The 26,366-nt window shown below is 58.2% G+C and overlaps 3 protein-coding genes across 3 annotated transcripts in view; 2 read left to right on the forward strand and 1 right to left on the reverse strand.

The window, feature by feature from the left end:
- Positions 1–11,424, reverse strand: part of R3HDM2 (R3H domain containing 2) — a 54,065-nt gene extending 42,641 nt beyond the window's left edge. Inside the window, exon 1 of the mRNA XM_063359305.1 lies at positions 11,312–11,424. The gene's annotated coding sequence lies outside the window, so the exon portion shown is untranslated. The remainder of the gene's footprint in view (positions 1–11,311) is intronic.
- Positions 11,425–11,555: 131 nt separating this feature from the next.
- On the forward strand, positions 11,556–15,768 carry LOC134526818 (inhibin beta C chain-like). Its single transcript, XM_063359079.1, has 2 exons — positions 11,556–12,742; positions 14,379–15,768. The coding sequence occupies exons 1-2, from the start codon at positions 12,397–12,399 to the stop codon at positions 15,119–15,121; spliced, it is 1,089 nt and encodes a 362-aa protein (XP_063215149.1). The 5' UTR covers positions 11,556–12,396; the 3' UTR covers positions 15,122–15,768.
- Positions 15,769–22,395: 6,627 nt separating this feature from the next.
- LOC134526834 (inhibin beta E chain-like) lies at positions 22,396–25,397 on the forward strand. Its single transcript, XM_063359105.1, has 2 exons — positions 22,396–22,741; positions 23,589–25,397. The coding sequence occupies exons 1-2, from the start codon at positions 22,444–22,446 to the stop codon at positions 24,347–24,349; spliced, it is 1,059 nt and encodes a 352-aa protein (XP_063215175.1). The 5' UTR covers positions 22,396–22,443; the 3' UTR covers positions 24,350–25,397.
- Positions 25,398–26,366: the final 969 nt, after the last annotated feature.

Raw genomic sequence — 26,366 nt, forward strand, 5'->3', positions numbered from 1 at the left:
CGAAGAGCCTGCGGGAGGGACGCGGGTGGGAGCAGGCAGCGTGTGCCTGCCCAGCGCGACCCTGCAGCGCTTCGGGAGCAGCCGCTGGTGCCCAGGGACGGGTACGGTCCACCACGCGAGTGACCCGCTCAGGTGGGGAGCACACGTAAAGCCCAGATAACGGAGGCTGAGCTTTGAGAACCTATTTGGTATACAATGTTTTCTGTTGGAGGGTGCTAACCTAAAATATTCAACCGTCTGAATACGTCTGCAATACAGGCGTCACCTGTATTTCCGTGGTGGGAATTAGAACACAGCAGAAGTGATGAGAGTAAGGTTAGAAAGGGCATTATCAGATCTAAGAGTTCCTCCTTTCAGCGGCAGAGCCTAACATATTTCACATTTACTATTAATAATGAAGAAGCCTTAGTCACAGATACGGCCCCTTTATCTCAGTTTGCCATTGGGCTGCTCTAAAGAAAAATATGGTCTTTCCAGGTTTTGCAGAACCTGTGAAAATACTTTAACAGATGGCTGCTTTTTTCCCTCCTCGCAGTTTCAAAAAATAACACCAGAAAGACACCAATCTCTCCCTGCTTCCTCATGAAGAATGATACCATTTTCCCAAGTACTTGTAAGACAGGAAACTGCCGGTAATAAGAAAATGCAGAGTAAATTTTTGATAAGGAAAAATAAAACACTACCATATGCAGTTAATTCATAACCTATTAAATCTGTACACAGAAGCAGCTTGCCATAAATATTTTGGAGTTTCTCCTCAAATATAAAAAGATATTATTGAAGACGCAATGGAATAAAAGTGCCAAAAAAAAAAAAAAAAAAGAAAGAAGAAAGTAAAAAGCCAGTGAGAGAAAGTTCAAAGACAGACCTGATGCATGCTTGTAAGGAACCGGAGTCTTAAAGAGGAAATCATAAACAAGCGGCTCCTTTGGTTTCCGCAAAGGTCTCCCAACATGTATTTTGCCCTAAATGTGAGCAAAGGTGAACAAAACTGTGGTACTTGGTCTTAATCACTGGAGCACCGCAAGGCAACATCCATCTGAAGACCGCATTCTCTGAAGGGCAGTTTTAATGGAGATCTTGCCTAAAACTGCGTGTATTGCCTTCCTGCATTTCCACGCAGTCCCGTTGCCTTACTCAGCGACTGACGTAATTTTACACCATCACATTTAACCTGAAATGTGAACTGCTGCTCCGAAGATGCTGAAAAGAGGCTTTAAAAGGAGAGGAGAAAGAAGTGCAAACTTAAACTTGTGCTATAGCCGAAAAGCCCATGCTTCGATTGACCGGCTTCTCCGTGAGGAAGCCCGCGCCCCAGGGAGCGGAGAGTGGGCAGGAGCGTCCCGCAAAGCTGCGGGCAGCCAGCAGGAGCCATGGCGCTGCAGAACACGCAGTGGCATTTACAAAGCAAACCCACAACTGCCACGTCAGGTCTAATTTTAGGATTTTCCCTGCCTTGCCTCAAAGTTGACGCTTTCCCGGTCCTATTTACATGCTCGACAGGGGTCACACGCTGGCTGGTGTCAGCCTGTTACCGGCCACTGTTGAGTAAACGGAACTCGCAGGCCTGGCACCGGCTCACCCGCAGTCGGTGATGCCATCTTACAACCAGTTGCTATTTATGGAAAGCATGTAATGTTACTTTGCAGCACTGAAGAAAGATTTAACGAAAGTAGTCCAACCGCTGTCTTGGGACCTAGTAATTTTATATACATTATTGGAATTGCAGTTATGAAACGAGTAAATCTCCCAACAGCCTCAATTTCCAATTTCTAAGTTTTGTACATTTAGAATGTTGAAGAGCTCACAATGGGCACCTGAAGTCAATGCCACGTACAATGGACTTTTACATGTTAAAAAGCCATTTACGCCCAGCCCCTGATTAGAGCACTGCTCGCGCGGGCTCCCGGCAGGCAGCACCTTCTCCCCCAGCCCACCCTCCGGCCGTTTTCCTGGGTTACTTTCGGCCGCCAATATTGCTGAAGGGTTTCTCTCTGCAACGCCTAACCACACGATTCCTGAGCAAGTTGTTACAGAGACGCTTCCTCTCCAAAAATCACTTTGCATTTTACTAGTCCATTGGATACAAGCCTAAAATTATCACAGAGAGTAAGCTTAAGAAACAAACTGTGGCTTATCGAGGCAGAGAGCTATAGGTTTCAGTTCTGGGAAGTTTTTAACTCCAGGCCATAACTACAGCCTCTGCCTGTATTGAAAGCCCCTTGGCCAAGGCTGACCTGATCAGCTAGGGACATGCTGTTATCAGGACACTTTTGAGGGTGTGGAGGGGGACAAAATTAAAAAAAAAAAAAAAAAAGGCTTATACAATTGTGCTGACCTAGTTTGTGTGCTTCTCTTACTTGTCCAACTAACATTTCAACACGGCAGCCACTGTGAAGGAACTCTGATAGAACAGGTAAATTCTCAAAAAAAGCCTTCCGACAAGCGACCAGATAAAAGAACCCGTTAATGCTCCCACTAGTGGCAAGAGAGTCGTGAGATCAATCCTTAGCACAGAATCCGTCCACAAGACGTTGATCATTGAGACGCCAGGCTAACCAGTTCTGCTCCTCACTGGACAGTTCATTTATTCACATAATTATGTTGGTACAACCCTCAGCATAGAGCCAGGTATAGGCCAGGGGTTTTATTATCCACGTAGCTCGTTCGCGTAAGCAGCAGCTGCGTCGGACCAAGCCCATTTGTACCAACACAAGCCCAGCAGCAGGGAGGAGGGCAGCACTGCTTTCTCTGTTCCGGCACAGCAAAGGCACGCTGCTTAGGCTGCTCAAATCCCACAGATACACCACAAGCGTCAAAGTCAAGAGTTTTGCCAGTACCGCTTTCCCAGTCTGGGGGAGCTCCACGCTGGCGAGACCGTGTCTGAAATGCGCTCAGCACAGAGGCTTTCGCAGCCATCCAGCCGGTGCCAGCGAGGCAGACCGCTTCTGTGAACCTCTCGTCCCTCTTGAAACGAAGCCAATCCCAGTTCCAGGCTCGGTTTGAAGCTGCTCTGGGGGAGACCCGGGGGAGGGGAGCACCCCTGCTTTTGGGCTGTTGCAGTTTAAGGGGAGAAAGCAGCTCTGAGGTTGGAGCAACTGCACCCAGTTGGGGAGGCAGAAGACAAGCACCTCTCTGCATTCTCCTCACGGGCTGGATCTTCATTCACTTTTCCATCCACGCTCTCCCCTTTTCCTCCCAAGATCGACTCACAACAGAAGGACTGGGCTCAAAGCATCTGGTTCATTTTGGTATGGACACGGGGAAGCAGGCAGGACAGGATTCTATTTTAAATAGATAGTATGCCTAAAGCCTCCCAAAAGAGGTCAGTTTCTGAGATACAGCAAACGCCTTCTCTAATAAACTGGTGCTTGTGTCTAAACTCAGCTCAGGATAAATTAGATTCTCAAAGAAAAGGATGTCAAAGCAATATAAAAATTTTAAAACTTCATTAAAAAAATACAAGCGAGCTGCTATAAAGAGTAGGCTGCATCTGCCCACACTCAATAATCGTCACCAAAATTCACTGGGCGGCAGCGGTGACTCAGCCTGCAGTACACAAAGACAGCTTGTGCTCCCAATACATAATGAAACTGGGCTTTATACAAAATGCTAAATCCGCATGCGCCCCACTGACATCACACATGCAGGGGAATCCCAGCCCCGACAGACAGGAGGGGAAGCATCAGCCCTTCTCCTGCTGCTGCCCACACTCAGACACAGAAACGTCTCTGCAGAAGCACACCTCACCTCTGCCTCCATGCGGGAAGCAGGTCGCGTTGCCTTCCAGCTAGGTTTATGAGGACTCAGATATCAGGAGAAGGTTCAAAAAAATATGGAGGAGGGTGTGATATATTTGAAGGGGGAGGGAAACTAACTATGGTCCCCAGCTACAGCCCACTATCCTTTCAAATGTCACCTCCAGCTCTTAAAAAAAAAAAAAAAAAGGAAAAAAGAGAGAGAAATCCATGCATGATTTTATTAAATTGCTCCATCGTGTGACTGGATTAATCATACTTCCAGTAAAAACCTTAAGGTATACAATTACTGCACTTCACTTCCTGCCCAATAGAAACACGGGGCGCTCTTACCAGCGGTGCTGTTTGCTCCCATGCTCGCGCTGTCACATCCCTTAAAAAACACGTTTCTCAGAGACACTTTCTGTACTGGCCCCTCCAGAGCGACTCCTTCATTCAGGCATCCTCAGCCTTTTCCTCAGAACAACCACGGGCTCCTAGCAAAGCTAACGCATACAGAAGGCCACTCAGCAAGTGAGAAAACCTGTCCCATGGTGTCGTGGTTAGTGTCGGTTAGAAGAGGCCCAGCTAAAAAGTAAAATTACATATCAGAAAATTGGTTCTGTTTTACCTCAAACCAGGACACACGGAATCAGGACTTTAGCAGCACACCACATCTGAGCTATAAACCCTTCTAACTGCTCACAGCAGGGCACCCGCCTGTGAGCCAGGAAAAGCGCAGGACTGCTGGGTTCTTACCCTAGCTCAGCTCTGCCTTTTGATGCTATCTTAGCCAAATAATGTCTTCTCCCTGTTCTTCAGATCGTCCACCTGTAAAAGAAGGATTACATGCACCCACTCACAGTGAGGTAGAAAGGATTAATATATTAGTGCTGCAAACCCCGCTTCTAAATCCCTCAGTGCACAGTCATGGGCAGGGATGGGATGGGACACAGGGCTAGGACCAAACCAGCCGTGGCGCGCACAGGGTGCCTGTGCCTCCCTGACCTTCGCCGTGTTCCTCATTCTACACCCCAGTGCTTCTCCGAGCAGCGCTGGCCACCAAAGCTCTTTGGATCCCTACAGGCTTCAGGCAGCACTTGCCTTGTGCTCCAGACCAGGGAACGCACAGGCCGGAGAAGCTGCTCTGAAGAAACAGGCATCTCTCTGGATCGCTCACTCATAAATTTTACTTCATAGAACACAGTGGGTGTACGACCTCTACTCACATTCATACATAAGCAAAACTGTGCTAGAGGAAGTTAACAGGTAGCACTAACTACCTCTAAATCACGGCCAAATCATCCCACAGTTAAGACAGAGAACAAGCCTTTAGGCATTTAAAAAAATAAAAAAAGACATTGCAAACACCCTTTTTCACCTTATGTGCTGGGAAGGATCAGCTAGGCTTAAAAACAAATATGTTGATAAACGCGGCTGCTTGCTGGAGACAAAGTCTACCTGGTCTTCAACTCTCCTTTTGTATTCCATTGCAAAGAGGAAGGTACCCCACAAATTACATCAGCTTTAAACTTCTTTCCACCTCCACGCCTTCCCCCAGAGCAATGCTCTCCAGCCGGAGTGAGGAGACCATGCCGTCACCAGCTGGAGGTGCCAAGATGTTGCATCCACATGGAGAGTCCACCAAAAAACCCAGCATCCAAACATGGAGCAGCTAGATATCGAGGGCTTTCAGCACCTCTGCAATAAACTACAAACATACAGCAACAAAATAATGTAATCACTCTAACAGAGCGGTACCTATTTTGCTAGTATTAACTTCCAGAAATTTACACTTTAAAAGCCAGCAATTGTCATGTAAAAAAAGCCACTAGAGAGGCAAAGTCAGCCTTGCAGTCCGATCCGGCACCAGGAAGAGGACGCCTGGACAACAGTTCCTTCGGGCAGAGGTGGTGATTGAGGGCCAGGACTCCGGGCGCTTTTCAAGCCCAGCCACTTCCACGCCACGCTACCGGCTCCTTAACAGTACGGAAGGGTTACGGACACCTCATAAATTCCCAAGACAACTACTGTTCCTAAGGAACTGGGATCCTCAGATGAAAGAAACCGGGAGAAGGACAACGGGTTCTTATTAGAAACTAGTACTGACATAGGCTGGAAACAGCATCCAAAACTAACTATTCTACCTCTTTAAGGCTGATGCTTTAGCCTGAGTTAGTGAGATGAATATGTAGCACCAGCTGAAACGCCACCTTCCCTTGCCGCAGACCCAGAAGCCTTGGTCAGCATTGCCACTTAGTTCTCTGACCTCTCCAAGTCTTTAAGATACACCACCAGCTGCAGCTGTATGCACTTCCAAAATACATAATTTAAAAAAAAAGATTCAGACCAAGGTAAAAGTTAAATTCACTTGGCCCACAGGGCTTATTTCCTCCCAACATTACACCTCCCTGCCAGGGCTACGTCAACAAGCAAAGAGACACAAATGTCTCCTGCCCTTTATTCGCATTAGGGGCTGAAGAACAAGTTGTAAGTTTTCTGACCCTGCAGTCACGGTGAGCAGTTCATCCTAATTTCAACAGGCATCAAGTCATTTTGATGTGGGTTTCAACCTCTGCTGGGGCCTTTGGATCAGACCACAAAGGTATGTTTGTGAAGAATTTAAGGCAAGAAACACAACTCAGCACAGGCATGCAGAGGAAGTACCAGAGGCAGAGACCATTGGTAAGATCATTTTATTAAGAGTTTATCTTTAGCCAAATAATAGCCCTTTGAAAAGTCTTCAGCACTCAGGTGCCAAGCTGCATTTCCTGCCTCTCACTGCACCGTTGCGCTGGGCTTCCTGCTTCGAATTACTCACAAAATAGCAGTTTTCAAACCTGCTGTGCTCAAGGAGTGATTGAGGTGGGGGAAAAGGCAGCCCCAAAACCTCTTCTGAAAGTTTTGATACATACCCTGCTGTACAGCCTCTATGGCAGCCACCTCCTCCTTAAAAAAATAATAATAACGTTCTTAAAATAAGTACTGATCTAGTTGAAGTTTCCTATTAAATGATATGAGATGAAGTACACTGCGTACATGCATAGATACACTCACAAACCCCAGTGTGGGGACGACCTGCGTGCACTCTTCACACTTTTTATGCAACTCTGCCCATTTTGGCATGAAAGCACTCTCCGTCCCTCCACCTGGTTCTAGGCAGGAATTACGCAATGCCAAAATTACTTGTAGTTAACATTTCTCCAATGCACTAATTCTTCATCCATGAGCATCTACCATACGAAGGAAGGCAAGAAACAGAAGTTAAAATAGATAGATCGGAACTCTAGAAGAGTAGTTAGTAGAAGGCTAAACTGAAGCTTAGCCTGGGACCGGTCCTACAGATGGATTACTATTATTAGTCTCTTAAATGGGTGATTTATAGACCTTCCCCCTGAAAACGGGGTTTTAGAATAGCAGCACCGACAGTCTTAATCCAGCTCCTCAAAAGCCAGGTGACTGTCTCCAGCAAAGCATCATCATTGCAAACAACCTGTGCAGATCCAGCCCCACTCGTGCAGCCCCTGGCGTCATGGTTCACTGTCCGGTGAAGCTGCCATCAAACATCGCACTTTGCCGTCTTGGCGGACAGAGAAGAAGAAAATCAGTCTAATTTCTTTCCTCATCATCTAGTTTGTTCCATTAAAAACACAACAAACAAAAAAAACTTACATTTGTAAACACATGCACACACTTTCCAAAGTTTTCTCTGCATATACAATCTGTCCTTGCATTCCAAAGAAACAGGAATGAACAGGGAGAAATCTTTACCAATATATGTTTAACAGCTCGTTGAAAATACAAAGACCTGTGGCTGGAGAAGTGAGACCCTAAGAGAACATCTATTGGGAAAAAAAAATAAAAAAATTCAGCAAATCACCTATGAACTACTGAATTGCCATTTAATCAGGAAGGAAGATTACAGCAAGCATACCTGGTATGATTTAATCGGCAATTCCAGCACAAATTCAAGGAGGAGGACACAGAGGTTACATCAGTCAGCCTTAATAGGCTATAGGTAGCAAACAGGATAGAAATAAAGAACGGAGCATAAGGAACCAGAACTATTTGAAGTAACCATGGGGAACCAGGTCCTAATTCTCAAAGGGAGATGGAGAATAGGTCAAGAGATAAGGCAAGATTCTCCACAAGTACCAGTAACAGAAAGCCAAAGTGAGACCAGCCACGCGCGCAACTTCTCTGCGTGCTGCCAGCAGGAAAAGCAGCACTGAGATCGAGATTTAGAATTCGCAAGGGCACTGTTTTGATTTGTAAACAGGCATGTGTTCATCTGCTTTCGGACAAGCAAACCAGGTCCCGCAACACACTCCCACTGCTCCCCGTGCAGGCGGAGGAAAGCAGCTCTTGTGCACACCGATGATTCGGGATATCTGTGGCCTACAGCGCGCTCTGCTCTACAGGCTCTGCATTTGTCACGCCAGCCAGCCGCCTTAGCACAGCTGGCGGGTAAGGACGGCTCTGCTGTTCCACGGCTCTTGGAGAAGCAGCCACAACACCACACCAAAGAGCTGCTCCCTCACCACCACCCTTCCCTACCGTTAGGGCAGAACTCTTCAGCCTGTCCCTTGGTGACAAACAGGCACCAAAGCTTGGCAATATTTCCAGCTTCCCAAGAAGGTTATCTCCCTTTATCAAGTCTTCTTTCCAGCACTTCTCTTCCCCAACCCTTTGGGTTTCTTACACTTTTCAAGCTTTGACTTTGCTCCAAAAATGAAGACAGCCAGTAATCTGCACCTACTCAGCAACACTTGCGGGATTAACAGCAGCCGTGCGTTTCCAGCTCATGTCGCATCTGAACCTTCCTCAGCAGCGGGGTTCAGAGTCTAATGGATCCCTTTGCATGAACACAGGGCACAAAAGCAGCAGAAGCTGTAGTAAACTCAAGGCTTCTTTGTACTCACAATTAGAGCAGCATCCTTGAACTCTAAGAAAAATAAAGCCTGCCCTGGAAAGTTGGAAACTTGTCACTTCTGCCAGAAGCTTCCTTAGTGTTCCTTGCAGCAAAGCTCATCCCCTTACCACTCCCACCACTAAGGCACACCTAGCTGCATTATCAGCACATACAGCGAGAAATACACCTTGTTTTTCCAGACATCTTTTGTGAACACTGAAGCATCACGGAAGTATACAAAAAACAGGCAAAGCTAAAGCAGTTGTGCTCAGCCTTAAGTGCTCAGGAGAAAAGCGAATGCATTTCTGAATTGATTGGCCTCTACATTAAGAAAATACCTACAAGCGACAGGTCGTTCAGATTAGACAGACGCACTGGGTAGGGTGCTTGTATCTGCAAGCTGATAAGTCAGCTGCCAGGAACAGGAATCGATTCACCCCTCTGAAAAAACTAACACCTATTTTCAGGCACAGTTACACTATGTGAAACCATCACAGACACATCTCAGACAGAAAACGCGAGGGAGGTGTGATGATCATCCATGTCACATTTTAGCTGAGATACAAAAGTGGAAACCTATCTGGGGGAATTTTAAACTCCCCAAGAGGTCACAAGTCAAAGCATTCAGTGTACAGCAAGGATGTGACACCGCTTCCTACTTTTTAAAAAATTATTATTATAATTATTTTTTATTAGGAGCAGGGAGTTGCCTCACAAGGAACAGTTCATGGTGCAGGGGGCTACTGTGTATAGCACTGCTGAAGGGCAGAAAAGAGCAAGAACATAAGCCTTATGTCCAAATAAAAATTCAAGGCAACATCTAGGACGGGTCTGTACAGCCAACCCTGACGTCCTGACCACTGCGTCTTCATCGCTTTTGATAGATCAGCTAACGTAGTACAGGTCAGCCAGGCTCACCGACACGCAGCACACTCACACTACAGTGAGCAGCCAACCTCAGGCTGGTGGGAAACAGGCAAAGACGTGGCAGAAACAGGCATATCCTGGGACAGAGGGAAATAAGAGGGATCTTGCACACAACGCTGTGCAGGACAAATAAGTTGGAGTAATTCAAAAGGACACAGCTGTAGCAGAAGCAATTACAGACTCCAGAGAGAAAAGAGGCGAATAAGGACTTAGCCAACAAGTTCAGATTCTCTGTGGCCTAACAAAGAGCTGGAATAGCTGCTCGTTTAAGGAACAATCGATAATAAAAGAGACTGCAGAAAACCACCGGGGTCTGCAGATCACCCTCAATGAGCCAGTTATGAACTGGCGAGAGCGCCCACCATTTAAGGAGCTGGCACAGTCTTTGCACAGCACTCCCCCAGATCTGTGGTGCCCTTTGGAAGGCAAACAACCTCCTGTAAGCAGATTCTGAAAGAGAGAGCATCATCGAGCTCATAAAAGCAGAGGCCAGAGCAGCAGCTTCAGCCTGGGCTCAGCTTTCTTTCAAAATAAAAAGAAAGAGGCCAGAAAAAAACAATGACTGGAAACCAGAAAAGGTCATCATCAATGAAAGAGATAATCTAGATCAAACTCTAAAGGAAATAGGGGAAGAGATTAAAAAAGATTCACACAGTGAATCCACCAGCTACATCTATTTACACGCTGCATGAGCGGCTCAGAAGCACAACCTCTTTCAGACCATTTCAAATACATCAATGGAAGACTTTAAATAATATCAGCTTACCTGTGAAATTTGCTGCCGGAGTACTGCACTGGCAGGAGTCAGAGGCGGCTCTGACAGCGGGGCAGACAGCCCAAACATCCACAGGTACCCAAAAAAGGCCTGTGAGGACTTCAATGTGTCACCGGGCAGAGAACACCGAGTAACAAGTAACAAAACAACCCTTTCGCGTATCCCATTAGTTGCCTTCATAGACCCCCTGAAACCCCTCCTGAACACGCTCCAACTAAGCCAGAGGAGAACTGACTCTCCAGCATTTTCACTCCCGCTGTTAGTGTGCGGCAGGGCCACAGAGGTCGGAAACGTTTCCAGGGAAGCGTTTCAGAAGCAAAGACGGTGAGGATCGCAGAAAACGCTACTGCACTCCCCGGGCACTAGAATGGACGCCTGGCCACCAGCGACGCGAGGCCTCCTCTCTCCACCTGTTGCTCCCCTCCATCCTCAGCCTCCCGCAAGCGACCCGGGGGAGGAGGCAGCCGCAGGGCGCTCGGGCACCTCCGGACCGCGCGGGGCCGCCCCTCGTACCCGGGCCCGCCCGGGCTGCCCGGGGCAGGGCAGCACCCAGCTGCCATGTGCTCCGCAAACTTGCCGAGGCAAGCGGCCCGCTGCGAACTCCTCCACGCACCGCCACCGCAGCGAGCCTCGCAGTCCCGGCGGCCCGCAGCGCCCGGAGATGGCGGAGACCCAGCCGGACACCGCCACCGAGCACTCCCCCGGGACGGGCAGGAGCCCCGGGGACACGCCGGAGCCGGGACCGCCGTCCCCGGCGGGTCGGGGGAGGGAGCGGGGACGACACGGCAGGCGGGTTCCCCACGGGCGGCGCGTCCCCCTCCGCCCCGGCCCGGCGGCCCTGCCGGCCCCGAGCCCCAGTCCCGACCCGACCCGGCCCGGCCCGCCCCGCCCGCCGCAGGCCCCGGCCCCGACCCCAGCCCAACACCGCGCCCGGCCCCCGCCCCGGCGGCGCGCACTTACCGGGCCGAGCCGGGCCGGGCCGGGCCCTGCGCCGCGGGGCCGCCGCCGCCGCCGCCGCCGCCACCACCCCGGGCCGGGCCGGGCCTGGGCCAGCGCGGGCCGCCCGGGCGGGGCGGCGGGGACGGCGGGCGGGCGGACGGGGGGACGGGGCGGGGGGAGGGGGGGCGGCCGGAACGGGGAGAAAAAGGGAAAGGAACGGGGGGAAAAAAAAAAAAAAAAAAAAAGGGAAAGAAGCGGCGGGCCCCTCCCCCGGCGGGCGTGCGCGCTGCGTCACTGCTCCGTGCGCGCTGCGTCACCATCCCGCGCCCGCCGCGCGCCCGTTGTCGTAGCAACCTGCCGGACGCGGCGCCGTGGGGGGCGGGCGGGACGTGGCAGCGCCCCCTGGCGGGGCGGAGGGCGCAGCGGGGACGCTCCCGCCGTGCGGGGGCGGAGCCACCCGAGGCCCCGCCTTCGGGAGGAGGGCGCGGGGGCGGGCCCGCCCGCCGCCGGGCTCCACCCCCCTCGGCCCCGCCCCCGGCGCGCAGCACGCGGGGCCCCGCCCCCGCCCCCGGGGTTTCCCCATCCCGGGGGTCCCGCCCCGGGGGGTCCCCACGGCGCCCCCCCGCCGTCCCGGGAGCCCTCGCCGTACGCGGGGACCCACCTGCCTGGGCTCCCACCGCCGGGGTGGGCGGCGGGGTGGCCGCCCTTGGCCGGAGCGGGGCGTCCGGTGCCGACCCCCAGCCCTCGGGCAGCCCCTGCCGAGCGGGCAGCTCCGGGCCGAGCCCCTGGAGCGGCGGCACCATCCGCCCGGGTCCCTCCTAACGCGGGGCGAGCTGTGCCGCGGCTGCCCCGTGCCCGGGAGAAGCTCCTGCGGGATCACAGGGGCGTTTATCTTGCCCGGGATCAGCCAATATTTGTGGCCACGTCAGGAGATCGGGCACTTCCTCGCTCTCTGCCCCTGCCGAGCCCAGCGCTGCCGTCCTGCCGCCGCGCTCTGCTCTCCCGGCGCCAGCGCTGCTGTCCCCCTTCGACTTCGGCTTATCCGACACTTGGAGGAACACTATTTGCTGAGACCCCGCCCCAGCTGTCACCTCCCGGCACCAGAGATGACACCCACGGTGGCCTTCCTGCTCCTGAGCCTTCTGAGGATGGCAGCTCCCAAGGGACAGTGGTGCCCGGCCTGCGGGCTGGCAGCCCTGGCCCCCACCACGCAGCGGGACGTCCTCATCGCGCTGGCAAAGCAGAGCATCCTCTCCAAGCTCCGCTTGCCGGACCGGCCCAACATCACCCAGCCCACGTCCAGGGGGGCTCTGCTGACCGCTCTCCGCAGGATGCGTGCGCAGCGCATGGACACGGCCCTCCCCCCAGGGATGCCCCATGACGGTGGCATCCCACACCTGCATCCTGGGATGGGTGTGCAGGAATATGAGATCTTGAGCTTTGCTGAGTCAGGTCTGTACGGACCCCACGTCCGGTGGGCATGGTGGGATCGGCCCTGAGGTGGGGGGGCACGGAGGGAAGGAAGGTCTTGCCTGGGGGAAGGCGGGGAGAGGGTTCTCAGGGGCGTCACGCTCCTGCAAGCAATGCCAGGCAACGGACCAGGCCAGTGGGCACGCTGCTGCTGGAATGACTGGCAACGAGAGGCTTCATATCCAGAACCTTTGCATCCGTGTCCCGAGCTTACCCCAGCCAGCCCCTCCTCGCCACCGGCAGGGGAAAGCTCTGGGGCCCCTCTCATTTACTTATGGGACATGCTGGGGCAAGGGGGTGGGCGCAGGAGCAAAGATGGGACTGCTGTATCCTATGAATGTGTTGTCCGTTTCTGTTGAACCCTCCCCGCTTGTGGTAGAGGTGGACGGGTCAGATGGCCATGTTTTTCAAAACACGATTTTAAGCCTAGATTCCCCATCAGCTTGTGGTGCGTGGACTTAGGTCTCCACGGAATCACAGAATCGTAGGGTTGGAAGGGACCTCTGGAGGTCATCTAGTCCAACCCCCCTGCCAGAGCAGGGTCACCCAGAGCAGGTTGCACAGGAACGCGTCCAGCGTCCAACTCCAAAGCCCGTCTGCACCCCGCACTCAGTTGTGTCTCTGCTTCCTCCCCAAAGTGGTGGGGTGCCACATTTCACTCCAGAATCAGCTGCATTCCTGGGAAAAGAGAGAGCTCCCCAAAGCGTTCTCAGGGGTCCTGACAAGTATCACTGGAAAAACAGGGTCCTGCACCCCCCACTTCTCCCAGGCAAATGCAGCCTGCTTTGGAAAGAAGCAGAATGGCCACTCCGTCCCGCAGAGATCCTTCTGCACCGTCCCTGCCCAGCCCAAACTGCTGCCTGGTGAGGTGGGGGGGGCACACGCTCCCCTCACAGGCCGTTGTGTGGTTGGCGTGGCTGCTGGGGGATAGCAAGGGCTTGCCACGTCCTCGAAGACCTCTGGGAGCAATGCTCCACCGCCGTACGTTGTGTTCCCAGACATGAGGACACTGTGGAGTCATCTCCTGGCTCGGTGGAGTGTCTGGTGGAAGCGGAAGAGCCGGCGTGAGCCATGGGGCTGAGCCCGTCCCTCACCCCGCTGCGGGGGGTTGTGTCCTCGCGGGCAGAGCTGCGCCACGGAGCCCAGCGCTGCTCTCGAGGTCCCCGTCAGCCCTTCCTTCGCCAGGAGGAGAGGCAGCTCTGCAGCCGCAGCAGCAGCAAGGGTGGGACATCCCGGAGCAACGTCAGGTGGTGGTTCCAGCCGTGGAAATTAGAGGGAATCGTGGAGGTGCAAATCTGCATGACTGCCTTAAATCCAAGGCTGGTTTACGCAGCCAGAGGACCTACTCCAAAATCCTCCGTCAGCTGCCCTGACAAGGGGGATGTCAGGCCAGAGGAGCCGTGTTGCTGCATTCAGCACGGGGCTCAGACGCGGCTGCTTTAGAGCGGCATAATGAGGAGCAGCAGCAGCACAGGGAAGCGGGGGCCCCTCGATACCTGTATGTACCGTGCCCTGCTGCCTGGTTTGTACATACCTCCCATTCGCTCCGGTGTCCCCCGACTGCAGGAAACCCCCTCCCCCCTCCACCTCCTGACTCTGCTTTCGGTTCTGTGCACAGGGTCCTCCACCTCCCGCGGCGTTCGCCTGCATTTCCACTTCAACCGGGAGCTGGCTGGGAGCACCGAGATCCTGCAAGCCACCCTCTACCTGTTCTGGGCAGTCCCCAGCCCCGGCACGCACCCTGTCACCGTGAGACTCTTGCAGCCAGACCCAACAGGGCTGAACGCGACCGTGGCCAGCGAGACACGGCTGGAGGTGCAGAGGGCCGGCTGGGCCACGCTGGACGTGGGCCGAGCCGTCCAGAGCCTCTTCAGCCAAGGGAGCCAGAGGCTCACTGTGGAGCTGGAGGTGGCAGAGGACTGGGGGTCTCCCCTCCTGGCTGTCCACAGTGATTCCCACTGGCCGTTTGTGGCAGCCCAGGCCCGAGCCAGGACGCCCCACCGGGTCCAGCGGCGTGGCATTGATTGCAGTGGGGACTCTCGGATGTGCTGCCGCAAGGAATTCTTCGTGGACTTCAAGGAGATCGGCTGGGAGGACTGGATCATCCAGCCGGAGGGATATCACATGAACTACTGCGCGGGGCTGTGCCCCCTGCACATGGCTGGCATCCCTGGCCTCGCTGCCTCCTTCCACACGGCTGTCCTCAACCTCATCAAAGCCAACAACGCGGACGCAGCCGTGGACTCCTGCTGCGTGCCCACGCAGCGTCGCCCCCTCTCTCTGCTCTACTACGACCGGGACAGCAACATCGTCAAGACCGACATCCCCGACATGATTGTCGATGCCTGCGGTTGTACCTGAGCGGCTGCCTGAGGAGGCGGGAGGGCAGGACCTGTGCCGCGCAGGGCTCTCCTCCTCCCGGCCCCTCTCTGGCAGCGCGAGACCTGGCAAACTGCTGAGAGACGGGAACCCTGCAGAGGTGTTTTCTCCTCCTGAGGTTGAAGCATCGAGGCTGATGCTGAACGTGCAAGTCCTCTCCTCCCTCACCTCCCACAGGGCTCTTTTCCCCCTTCAGATCTGCCCATGGATTCCTCTCTGCCCATGAGCCGTGGCCTCTAAGAGCGGCTCCTGATGGACACCAGACCCTCCTCCCCCCAGGACTCTGCAGAGCACAGCTCCCCCGGCAGCTCCGGGCAGCCCCGGCTCACCCTGCCGCTGGTCCCAGGCCAAGGCCAGGGTGCAGCCCTCAGTGCTGCAACACGAACACGTGCTCGTCAGGTAACGGGTCCCAGCAGCGGCCACCTCAGGCTGCTGGGGGAGGCAGAAGCTGAAAAGATGCCGGGGGGTGGTGAGGCCAGAGGGGAGAGGGCCATCCACAGGACCCCACTCCTCAGCTGGACATGGTGTTGAGGTGGGTGAGGAAGGGGAAATAGATCCCAGTGGGAGGAAAGCATCTCCTTCTCCGCGCATCCCAGCTACCCGATATTCAATAAAAGACTCCCAGCTGTAGTGTGTGCACATGTACGTGTACACATACGTGTGCCCTGTCATTAGCCAGCACATCTTCTGCCTCTCCCCAAGGTGCAAGGTGGGGCTGTCTCTGCTAGGGCACATCCACCAAGATGGCACAGAACTGACCCACTCTGCCATGTGCAGCCATGTGCAGCCCCCTTCTAACCAACGACTTGGTTATAAAGCCCAGGCAGTGGTGGGGTTGGGCATCCATCACCAGGATGCGCCGTGCCCAAGGACCGCAGTGCTGCTGGCCCCCACAGCTCTCATGCTCTCTGCCCCTTGACTGCCTTTCCCAGGGGGATGCCGAACCCCTGACTTGTCTCAGCCAGATCCAGGGCATGGTATGGGAGCCCCCAGACACAGGGGGCTTGTGATACCCACCAGGGAAAGCACCATTTGTTGGTTGGGACAAATTTTCCATCCACCAAACCCATCTGTATTTGGCCATTGTTGTCCCAAAGTCAGCACAAAACCGAGCAGCTCTTCTCCCTTTTAAAGCGGACAGAGGGTGCCAGGCAAGACCGCCAAAGCCACGGTGCCCAGACACCCCCCCTTGTCCGCAACCCCACGCCAGCTCCCTCACTGGGGCGCAGCCTCTGGGCATGTCTCTGGCCCGCGGCCCGGAGCACCTGCCCCCTTCGCTGCCCCTCGCCAGCCTGGCTGGCGGCAAAATGGGACATGTCAGTGCCGTGAGAGCTGGGGGCAAAGGGCGGCTCCGACACATCAGCCCCATTACGTAATCTCGAGTTAGGGTTTCTCCACCGCTTCCCACGTGCCCCCGATGTGTGAGGGCAGAGAAAGCAGGGAGAGGGTGCTGGGGGTGGGAAAGGGAGGCTCACGAAGGGAGCTCCTGGGGCGATCCCCCGAGGTGCGTGCGGCTGGCTGGGGTAGAGCTGCGTGACCACAGTCCTGTGGTCCACCCTGCAGGCACTGACGACCCTGCTCCAGAGGCTGGAGACTGAGCTGAACCGGGTGGGAAGAGGGTCGGTAGGGGGAGGAGGGTGGTGTCTGACCCTCTCCCCGTCTGGCTTGAAGGACGGCTTCGCATCTGCTGTCCCGCTCCAGGATCAGGCTGGGGTGGTCAGAGCCACGGGCAGCTCTGGCTGGAGCAGGGGCCAGGACGCTCATTGCCCCAGAGGACCTGTGACACCTTGAGCAGGGACGGAACAACCACTATCAGGAGACAGCCTTTGTCCACGCTGCGTGCGTCCTGAGGCAGGCACTCCCACCGAGCCCCGCGGGAGCGGGGACCTGCATCTCCCCGTCAGGTCGCAGCAGCCGCCGCGCTGAGATCCAGGCTTCCAGGCGCTGGTGCCTCCAAGACTCAGACCTGAATGGTTCCCGCTGACCCAGCTGCTGCACAGGCAGGATAGAAAACTCGGGGATCAATACTGTCTGGGACCCAAGGCCACTTGCGCAAACCTAAAGAGGATTTGGTGTTTGTTTTTTTCTGTTTTTTTTTTTCTCTTCTTTTTCCAACACTTCTTTTCACTGTCTGTATTTATTGAACAAACAGCTTTTCTGGGGCCAGTGATGAGCTCTCGGCTGCAGCAGGCGTGGGCAGAAAGGAGCCGAGCGAGGGGCAGAGGGGCTGTTGGCTGGGCCCTGTGGCCCTACAGATGCCTCAGCTGGGGGGAGCACAAGCCCGACACCCTGAGCTGAGGCATCCGTAGGTGCCACAAGCCCTCAAGTGGGGCTGGGATGCCCCCGGTTCCCCTTCTCGGCCCCACAGCACTCCTGCCAGGCACTTCGCCCACTCCCCACGGAGCCCAGAGCAGAGCGGGGCTGGCTGCCTGTCGCCGCTGCCCAGCCCCTGGGGGGCACGGGGTGCCTGAAATGGCCCCCTCTCGCTCCCCAAACCCCAGCTCTGCCCTTTGCTGGGCTGCACATGTGCTCCCTGCACACCACAAGACACACAGCAGGCTCTGCCCACCAGCCCTGCAGACACTGCCCTTGCCCTCAGGCACAGCGATGGGGGACATCTCCCAGTCCAGACCTCCCTGGGCCTATGAGTTGTCACCGCGTTGCCTTCTGTCCCCCAGGCTGTGGTACAACCAGCCCAAGCTCCACAGGGCAGCTGCATCGCCATGGACATGAAGGTCCCGCTGATTCGGGCGCCTGGGGCAGCAGCAGCTCCTCCGGGAGGGGTCCCAGTCTCCGAGGCCCCTCCCTGTCCCTGGCGGTTTGAGATTAGGGCAGAACACATTGTCCTGGGGCTTTGCCAACCACCTGAAAATGGGCCTTCAGGTCACAGGTCCCGGGTGCTGCGACACGGGCCCTTCTCGCCACGCATGCGGCTTGTCCCGCTCCCGTGGGAAAACAGGCCGCCTGGGTGCAGCCTGCGGCCCCTTCCCCGCTCGCAGCACGGGCAGAGGGTGACCAAGGGTTCAGGAATCCCACGGTGGCACTGCCACCTGGGGAACACCGCCGGGCGAGGAGGGTGCGGTCGCGGAAGGGTGATGCCCGAGAGCCCGGCACAGGCACAGCCCCAGCACGCACAAGGAGCTGCTCAGCCCCCGCAGTCGGTGGCCCAGGCAGGAGCTGTGTATTTATAGCCCTGACAAGCTGCACAGGGAAAAGCGACTACCTGGGCTTTACCACAGCCCTGGCCTATTTTGCAGGTCTGCTCCCTTGTCAGCAAAAGTGACCTCGGTGTAAGCATGAAGGTGGGAAAAGAGAGGGGATGAGGACTGCGTTCCCACTACGGTGTCCCCTCTCCCCCTGCTGGGACACCGCACTTCTGCTGGGGTCCTGCGGTCCCTCAGGGGCTTTGGGGGGTGTCTCGGGCAGGCAATGCCCAGCTGCCCTTAGGTACCGCCGCGCTGGCGCTGGCCCTGGCGAGGAGCCCCCCCCGCAGCCCCCCAGCCTGGCCCAGCGCGGGCGATGCCATGCAGACAGCATGGCCCCGGCACTTGGGCTGTGCCAGACGTGACACGGGGAGGAACACGGGGCTCCACGAGGTGCCGTCCCCTCGGCCTCTGCCTCGGGAGGCGACAGCGACGTGCAGCTGCCGCCGGTGGCTCCTGGAAGGAGCTTTTGCCAGTATCAACAGATCCCGAATCCAAGGTCCAGGCGCGGCGTGCCAGGGTGTCCCTTGGCAGGGCCAGGCTCCCAGGGGAGGGGTGGGAATTCCTGAAAGCCCCCGGTGTTGCCTGGAAAAGCGTTAATTTTTAATTTTCAGGCTGGCGGGCAGTTTCCAGCCAGCAGCCCCCGGCTCGGAGGCACCCGGCGATCCGCGCCGGGCGTCCTCGGCCGGGCTGCTGCGAGGAGCCGGCCCCGCACCGCCGGCCCCGCTCGGCGCCCGTGCGGGGAGAGCCGGGCGCGGCGGCCCCGGGAGCGGCCTTGCCCCGCGCCGCCGGGCGGCGCCCGCGGGCCGCGAGAGGCGTCGCGTCTCGGAACAACGGCGGGGCCGGGCCGGGGGAGCGGGACGCAGCGGCGGGGCCGGGCCGGGGGAGCGGGACGCAGCGGCGGGGCCGGGCCGGGGGCGGGCGCGGGGCAGCGGGCCGGGCCGCGCCTTGCCCCTCTCGCCTCGGCGGGCGCCGGGGGCGGCAGCCCGGCCCGCTGCGGGCGGGCGAGGGGCGCGGGCGCCGCGAGGAGCGGGGCCGCCGGCCTCCCCTCCCGGGCCGTCAGCCCTGCTGCCCTTCCCGTGGCTGGACCCCGGCCCGCCCAGCCCCGCGCCTCCGGCCCTCTGCCCGCCTTGCCCCGGCCTCCCGCTCCGTGCCGGCCCCGGGGGTACGGGCGGCCCCCCCCCGGCACTGCCCCTGCCGGAGCCTCCGGCGCCGGCTCCAGCACTCGCTGCCCCCCAGCCCTGCGCCCCCAGCCCGGGCTCCTCCGCTCTGCGGCCTCCGGCGCTTGCTCCGGGGAAGAGGGGCCTGCGGGGAGGAAGCTTTTCAGTGCCGGCGCCCGGCCCATGCCGTGGCCCCTGGGCGAGGGTCACAGCTGCCTTTGGCGCTTCCTCGGCTGCCAGCCGTGGCACTGCCACGCAGAAATGGGCGCTCTGGCGGGAGCCATGCTCAGGCGCTGGCGCGTGAGCTCTTGGGGGGGGTCCCTGCTTAACCCAGTCCATTGGCACCTCTAGGTCAGGTCATCAGGTGCCACGCTTGCCCCACCGGACACGAGGTCAGAGGCCCAGAAGCCATGTGTGCAGCAAGTGCTGGGCCTGGGGGGACCCGGGGGGGTATTTTGGTCAGGTTGGTCCCTGGGCTTTGCTTTCTGGGAACTGCTTAATCAACAACACACTTATGCAACGGGTGCAAGAACCACTCACAGCTCCGCGCTGACCCCTGGCCTAGATCTGGTGGGCCAGAGTGCACGGGGGGGCACGCAGCTGTGGTGCGAGGGGGCCGGCAGATCGGATGCTCTTGCTCAGCTGGAGGTGAAATGGGCGTTCATGGCAGCAGCCGTAGGGTGCTGGCCAGTGCAGAGGGATTGAATCCCTTTGGGGAGACCCTGCTCCCTGGCCTGGAGAGGACAGTGGGTTAGAGAGTAATTCACCCTTTATGCCACAATTCTTTGCCTCCTGTTGCGTGCTGTGCCACAGCCCTGATCCTGGCTCTGTGAATCTGGCAGGGAAGGAGGAATTCAGGACGGCATCGTGCCTCAGTTCCCCTTTCCTGCATGTGTGGAGCTGTGGTGTGGCAGCTGGGACGTGGTGGTGACACAGAGGTTTGAACGACCCCCCTGGCCTGGCACCGGGGCCAGTGCCGCTCAGCGCTGCAGCCTGGGACTCCCTCCGTCTCGCTGCGTGTGGGGAGAGAGTCAGGCAGAGGGACCTGGTTCCTTCCACGGGTTGGAGGTGGGAGCAGCCCTGCCCTGTGAGGAATTTAACCTGCCCTGAGGGCCAGAAAGGAAACGCTCCACTTCCAGTATGGCATCATGGAATAAAAGGCAGGGGAATGGGCATGTGGTGCACATTTGAGCGTGTCCGCAAACGGAGCATGTACCCAAATATTTGGGATGAGGGGCTGAATATGTATTTGCAGGGGAGTGTGCAGATGCGTATGTACCACTGAGCACCTGGGCAAGCGAGTGCGTGTGCTCTGTGAGCGAGCACAGTACTCGTGTACCTGGATGGAAGCGCCGTCCGCTCAGTCCTGCTGGTGCCAGGTGGTGCCGCCTGTGCGCTGCCCGCCGCCGGGGCTCCCCGGCCCTGTGGGAGCTGTGCTCCCAGGCCAGGCTGTGCCCACTCTTTCCTCCCTGTTGACATTCCTGGGCTATTCTGGGAGCTGCCAGCAGGCCCAGCCAGCTGAGAACTTCGCCCCTTGCACTATGGTTGCATCACCTCCGGTGGGTGCTTTTTCCCAGACAGCCCACTCTGTTTACACGTCACCTTGTGCTTGGCCAGAGGCAGGGGCTCTGTGTGGTCAAGACCTTGGAGTCAGTGCCGCACGGCACGGCGGGCACAGGACATTCCTGAAGGGCTGGCCGGGCTTCAGGTTCCCACTGCGCTCTGTGGGTTCCCTGCTCTGGCACAAGAGCACTGGGCTGTCCCACTCCGCCAACAGCATGGCACCGTGCACCACTTTTGGGAGATTTCTACAGGGCCCTGCCCTGGCTCAGGCCATATGCCCTGCTCTAAGCACAGCATCTGGGGCTAGGAACCCGAAGAACACCTTCAGCTTGATGTGACACTGGCTGCCACCTCATGAGCCCTCAGTACATACAAACATCCACTTTAATTTGTGGGGAGGTGGAAGCAATAGTATACATCTTCGCTGGCCCTGCCCGGCTCTGTCCTGGGGTGAGGCTGGACCACGCAGTCCAAAGGATGGGCTTAGACCGCCAAACTCATCACACGGTTGGAGTGACAAAAGCCCAGAGATGTGCACGGTCCCCAGGGAGCCACAGGGGTCACCCTGGAAACAGCCCCTCATCCCTGCTGGGTCCTCTGTCAGCGATAAACGAGATTGGCCCTGCTAGGACGACTCAGGGGGTGGCCGGGGGGCAATGCCCAGGCTGTGGGGGCAGGTCTGCGGGCTCCACGGGCAGGCAGGTGAGGCCGGGATCCGTCCGGCAGGCTGCTCGGGGATCGGTGCTCCTCCACCCGTCCAGGATTTGCCCCAGCCCTCGCTTCCTGCAGGTTTTGGACCAGGCAGAGGAGCACAGCACCCTCTGCCCCCGTGGGGGTGCCCGGCCGGGTCCCTCTGCCCCCCCGGGCAGATGCCAGGGTGAGCTGCGGGCCGGCAGAGCCTGCGTGCACACGCGTGTGCAAGCCCCTTGGGCACACACCGGCACGGACGGCTATTTGTGCACACCCGTAGGAAGCCTCCCGCGCACAGCCTCCCGTGTGCCCCCCCCGCTCGCGGCCGGCCCCCGCAGGCGGGTGCTCGGCTCCCGCGGAGGACCGTGCCCGGCCGGGGGACCCCTCCCACGGGGAACCCGACGGCCTCGCACGGAGCGGGGCGGGCGACGGAGCCCCACGGCTCGCCGAGCCCCTTCCCCCGGACAGCGGGGGCGCCGTCCGCCACCTGCCCCGGCCGAGGAGGCGTGGGGGGGGGGGCTAATCCCGGTAATCCCCCGCCCCGGCCGCGGCCCGACGGGACGGGACAGGCAGGTGAGCCGGCCAATGGCGGGGGGGCGCCGGGCCCGCCCCCGGCCGCAGGTGCCCAAAGCGGGCGGGCCGCGCCGCGCCACTCCCGGTGCCGGCCCGGTCCGTCCCGTCGGCGCGGATGGCGGCGCGAGGCGCGGGCCCGTGGCTGCTGCTGGCGGCGGTGCTGTGCGCGGCGGCGGAGCCGCGCTGCCCGTCGTGCGCGGCGGGCGCGGAGCGGCGGCTGCTGGAGGAGGCGGCCAAGCGGCAGCTGCTGGAGAAGCTGCGGCTCCGCGAGCGGCCGAGGCTCGCCCACGCCGTGCCCCGCGCCGCCGTGGCCCGCGCCCTGCGGCGGCTGCAGGCGGGCGGCGCCCGCCGGGGCCCCGACGAGGAGGAGGAGGAGGAGCGGGGCTACGAGATCATCAGCTTCGCGGAGCCAGGTGCGTGCGCGGCGCCCGGGCGCGACCCCCCGTGGTCGCCCACGCGGCCCCCGAGGGCCGGGGCCCCCCGAGGTGGCTCGGGCGAGGCGGGCTGCGCCCGGTGCCGGGCTGCGGGAGAGCCCGGGGCGGCCCCTGCCGGGCCGGCCCGAGGGGCAGGGTCTCATCGCTCGGGCTGGTGGGGACCCGCGAGGATGTGCAGCCCCTGAACCTCGGGGTGCTGTCGCACGGCTGGGGCTGGGGTCCTGACCATCCGCCTCCCGGCAGCGGGCTGAGGGTGTCTGGGGCCACGCAGGCTGTGATTAAACCATTCGTTAGTGCACCTGCTGTGCACGGGTCACCTCCCGGCACTGCTCATGCAGGAAGGCTCAGCCTGGGAGAAGGAGAGATGGCCCTTCTGTTGCTCCTGCATTGGCCGCTTGGGACCCTCCCCCCGAAGGGCTGCAATGCCTGTCCCCTTCCCGAAGGATGGGGGCAGCCCAGGCTGCCTGGGACTCCCAGTAGCTGGACTTGGGAGCTGCAAGCACTAACTTGGGGGAGTGGGAAACACTATCCAGCCTTGTGCTGTGCAGCAAAGGAGAAGGGGCAGTGAGAGCAGGTGCCCCATGCCCCCCCTCTGCCTGTTGTGCCCGGCAGGGTGGGACAGTTCCTTATTCCAAGACCATCCCCTCTGGCTAGCATTCCCAAGGAAGGGAGGGGGACAAACTGGGGGCCCTGTGGAAAGAGGAGTTTTTGAGTCTTTCCCGAGGAGGAGCTGAAAGAGAGCGGCCTCGGTGTGCAGGATGCTGGTGCAGCCTTACCCTCCCTCGCGTTCTGCAGCATTCACCTCCTCATCCCTTTCTCCCCTCAGAGCCCACGTCTCCCTCTGGCTTGGGGCTGCGGTTCCAGTTCAGCCGTACGCAAGACCAGGACGTTCACATCCTGCAGGCTCAGCTTTGGCTCTACCTTCGAGTTCCCCGGGACCTGGTGGCCAGCCTCACCCTGAGGATCTTCCTTGCTGGTGGGGAAGGTGATTTGGTGGGGGGCAATCGCACGCTGCTGAGCGAGAGGCGACTGAGTGCTAAGGGCAGTGGCTGGCGCGCCTTCACCCTCATGCCTGCCCTGCAGAGTTTCTTTGGGGGAGAGCGCAGGACCCTGCGGCTGGAACTGGAAAGCCGCGGGAATGGGGGTGATATAATGGCAATAGTCAATGCCAGCCGGTCCCACCAGCCCTTTCTGGTGGCCAAGGCAAAGGTGCGGGAGCCAGGACACCACGTGGCCAAGCGCAGCCTTCGCTGCAGCCAGAACTCCAACCTCTGCTGCCGCAAGGACTACTATGTGGATTTCCGCGACATTGGTTGGAACGACTGGATCATTAAGCCTGAGGGCTACCAGATAAACTACTGTGTGGGCCAGTGCCCTCTACACGTGGCAGGCAGCCCTGGGATGGCCTCTTCTTTCCACACAGCTGTATTCAACCTTGTCAAAGCTAACAACATCCAGGCATCGGGGCACTCTTGCTGCGTGCCCACGCGACGCCGGCCACTCTCTGTCCTCTACTTCGATCGCAATAGCAACATCGTCAAGACTGACATCCCTGACATGATTGTTGATGCCTGTGGCTGTAGCTAGGGCTGGGGGAGCCGTGCTGGGTACCCCCCTTCTCCAGGACTGTCTGGTGGGGGGGCGGGGGGGAGAGCTCCCTTGGGCTGGAGTCAGACTGTGGTGCAATGGACCCCTTGGGAGGGAGGGAGAAGGGTGTTGTCGGGGGAGCAGGGGATGTCTCCAGAGAGCACTTGGGGTAGGGGTCTCTGGGGACAAGTAGGACAGAGCCAAGGCCACATTAGGCTGCTTGGGTCTGAGCTGCGGGTGGCTGGTGACTCCGGGCATCCCTGCCCTCGCTGGCAGCATCCCCCTGGTCCCAAGCTGATCCCGCATTTCTGGTCGTTGTGTTCCCCTCTGTGTGGGGTGAGGGGGGCCTGCTGTGCTCACGTCCAGAGTGTCTGGTGACCCTTTGGGACTCAGCCTCCTTGAGAGCAGAGTGGAACGCAGGAACGGGGCTGTTTCCCCCAAGTGGGGAAACTGGAGGACAAGAGGCAGTCCTGCTTTTCTCCCCTACTGCTACAAATCTTCCTGCACCAAAGTTGGGCCGCTTGTTGGGAACAGGTGGAATGAGGCAGAAATAACAGACCTGGAAGACGAGGATGAAGGGTATGACTTTGTCAAGAACCCCAAAACTGCAATGACTAGACACGGCCCTCTGCTCCCAGGAGGGCATGGAACTGCGAGGGATGGCCTTGCTTTGTGGCCAGGTCCTGGGTATTTCTCCTGTCATTTCCCTGGGTTTTGTGCTTTTCTTCCCTTCTTCCCATCCCACCAGTCAGGTCTCTTCCAGCCCAGTGCCTCCTTACAAGGCGGTCTAACTCAGACTTTGCCTTTAAGACTATACTAAAGGTACAGATTTTCTTTGTACCTCTAGTTTTGCAGCTATTACTACTTCTACAGTAGAGGTTTATGTAGCTGTTGGGACTCCCTGGTGCTCCGTTCTGTCTTCCCACCTCTCTGAAGATCCCACTCTGCCTTTGCCTTCCTGATACCCATGTATGCAATGCACCCATGCAGCCTCTGCTTTTAATTTATTTTAATACCTTGGTGCGGCTTCCCCAATAAATGGGTGGAAATGCAACATCCAGGCTCTGACTGCTTTTTTTCCTTGCATGAATGGGGTGGGGGGATACGGTCCTGCGTGGCTGGAAGGTCCTACTCCTGGCCCGGGCCCCTCAGGCTCTGGCTGGGTTCTGGGGCTGGAGCATGTCAGTAGGTGCCAGCCATTAGCCGCTGTGGCCAGCACTGCTGGCCTGGGAGGTGAGGGGAGCTGTCGGTGCTTCTGCGGCTCCCTGGTTGCCACGGGGTGTTGCACACCGAGACCCTGTACAAGCAGGGCTATGCGGGGGGCTCTTCCTTGGGGATGGGGGACCCAGGGATAGGGCAGGGACCGTGAATTGGTACCACCTCACCCGGGGCTGGAGAGGGGTGGCCTGTAATGTGAGCTTCAAAGCAGCTGCTGGAGGGCGTAGCCTAAGCTGAGGATGCTGTTCTTCTCCTGGATCAGTCCTGAACAGAGCTCAAAATACTGCAGCTCTGGAGATTTGGTCCCAGCGGGGTGACCTCAAGCCACAGCTCACCCCCAAATGCTGTGCCCCCAGTGCAAATACCAGAGACTGTGCCCAGTCTCCTCTCGTATGCTCCCCTAAGCACCACCCAACGACGCCAGCGTCAATCCCATAGTACCCGGTCGTAAAGCCTGGCAGTGCACAAGCTGGTGGATGATGGGGAGTCTCCTGCATAGTTTGGGGTGGGATGCTTCTGGAGTGGGAAGCAATGCCCCCTGCTCATCCTTCTGGGATCCCACATGGCTGGCCTGGGTCCCTGTTGCGCAAGCGCCTGCTCAAAGCTCAGTTTGGGGCTGTTTTATCTGGGGACAAACCCACTTGCTTTCCCAGCTTGGCCCTGTGCTGCACCCTGCAAGTGGCCAAAGGGCAGCTTTCATCAGCCAGCCGCAGCGGGCATCCCCCCAGGCTGCAGGGGCGGCATGGCCATGGCCCACGCTTCCACCCGTGGGGAAAAGCCGACTGCACCTGCAGGATGC

Source organism: Chroicocephalus ridibundus, chromosome 24 (assembly GCF_963924245.1).
Source record: "Chroicocephalus ridibundus chromosome 24, bChrRid1.1, whole genome shotgun sequence".
NCBI lineage: Eukaryota > Metazoa > Chordata > Aves > Charadriiformes > Laridae > Chroicocephalus > Chroicocephalus ridibundus.

What these genes read in the sequence shown, in the direction of transcription:
- LOC134526818 (XM_063359079.1), top strand. Translation starts at nt 12,397, where the DNA reads ATGACACCCACGGTGGCCTTCCTGCTCCTGAGCCTTCTGAGGATGGCA. An exon ending in CTTGAGCTTTGCTGAGTCAG is followed by an intron (nt 12,743 to 14,378) that starts GTCTGTACGGAC and finishes TTCTGTGCACAG; the next exon opens with GGTCCTCCACCTCCCGCGGC.
- LOC134526834 (XM_063359105.1), top strand. Translation starts at nt 22,444, where the DNA reads ATGGCGGCGCGAGGCGCGGGCCCGTGGCTGCTGCTGGCGGCGGTGCTG. An exon ending in CATCAGCTTCGCGGAGCCAG is followed by an intron (nt 22,742 to 23,588) that starts GTGCGTGCGCGG and finishes TTCTCCCCTCAG; the next exon opens with AGCCCACGTCTCCCTCTGGC.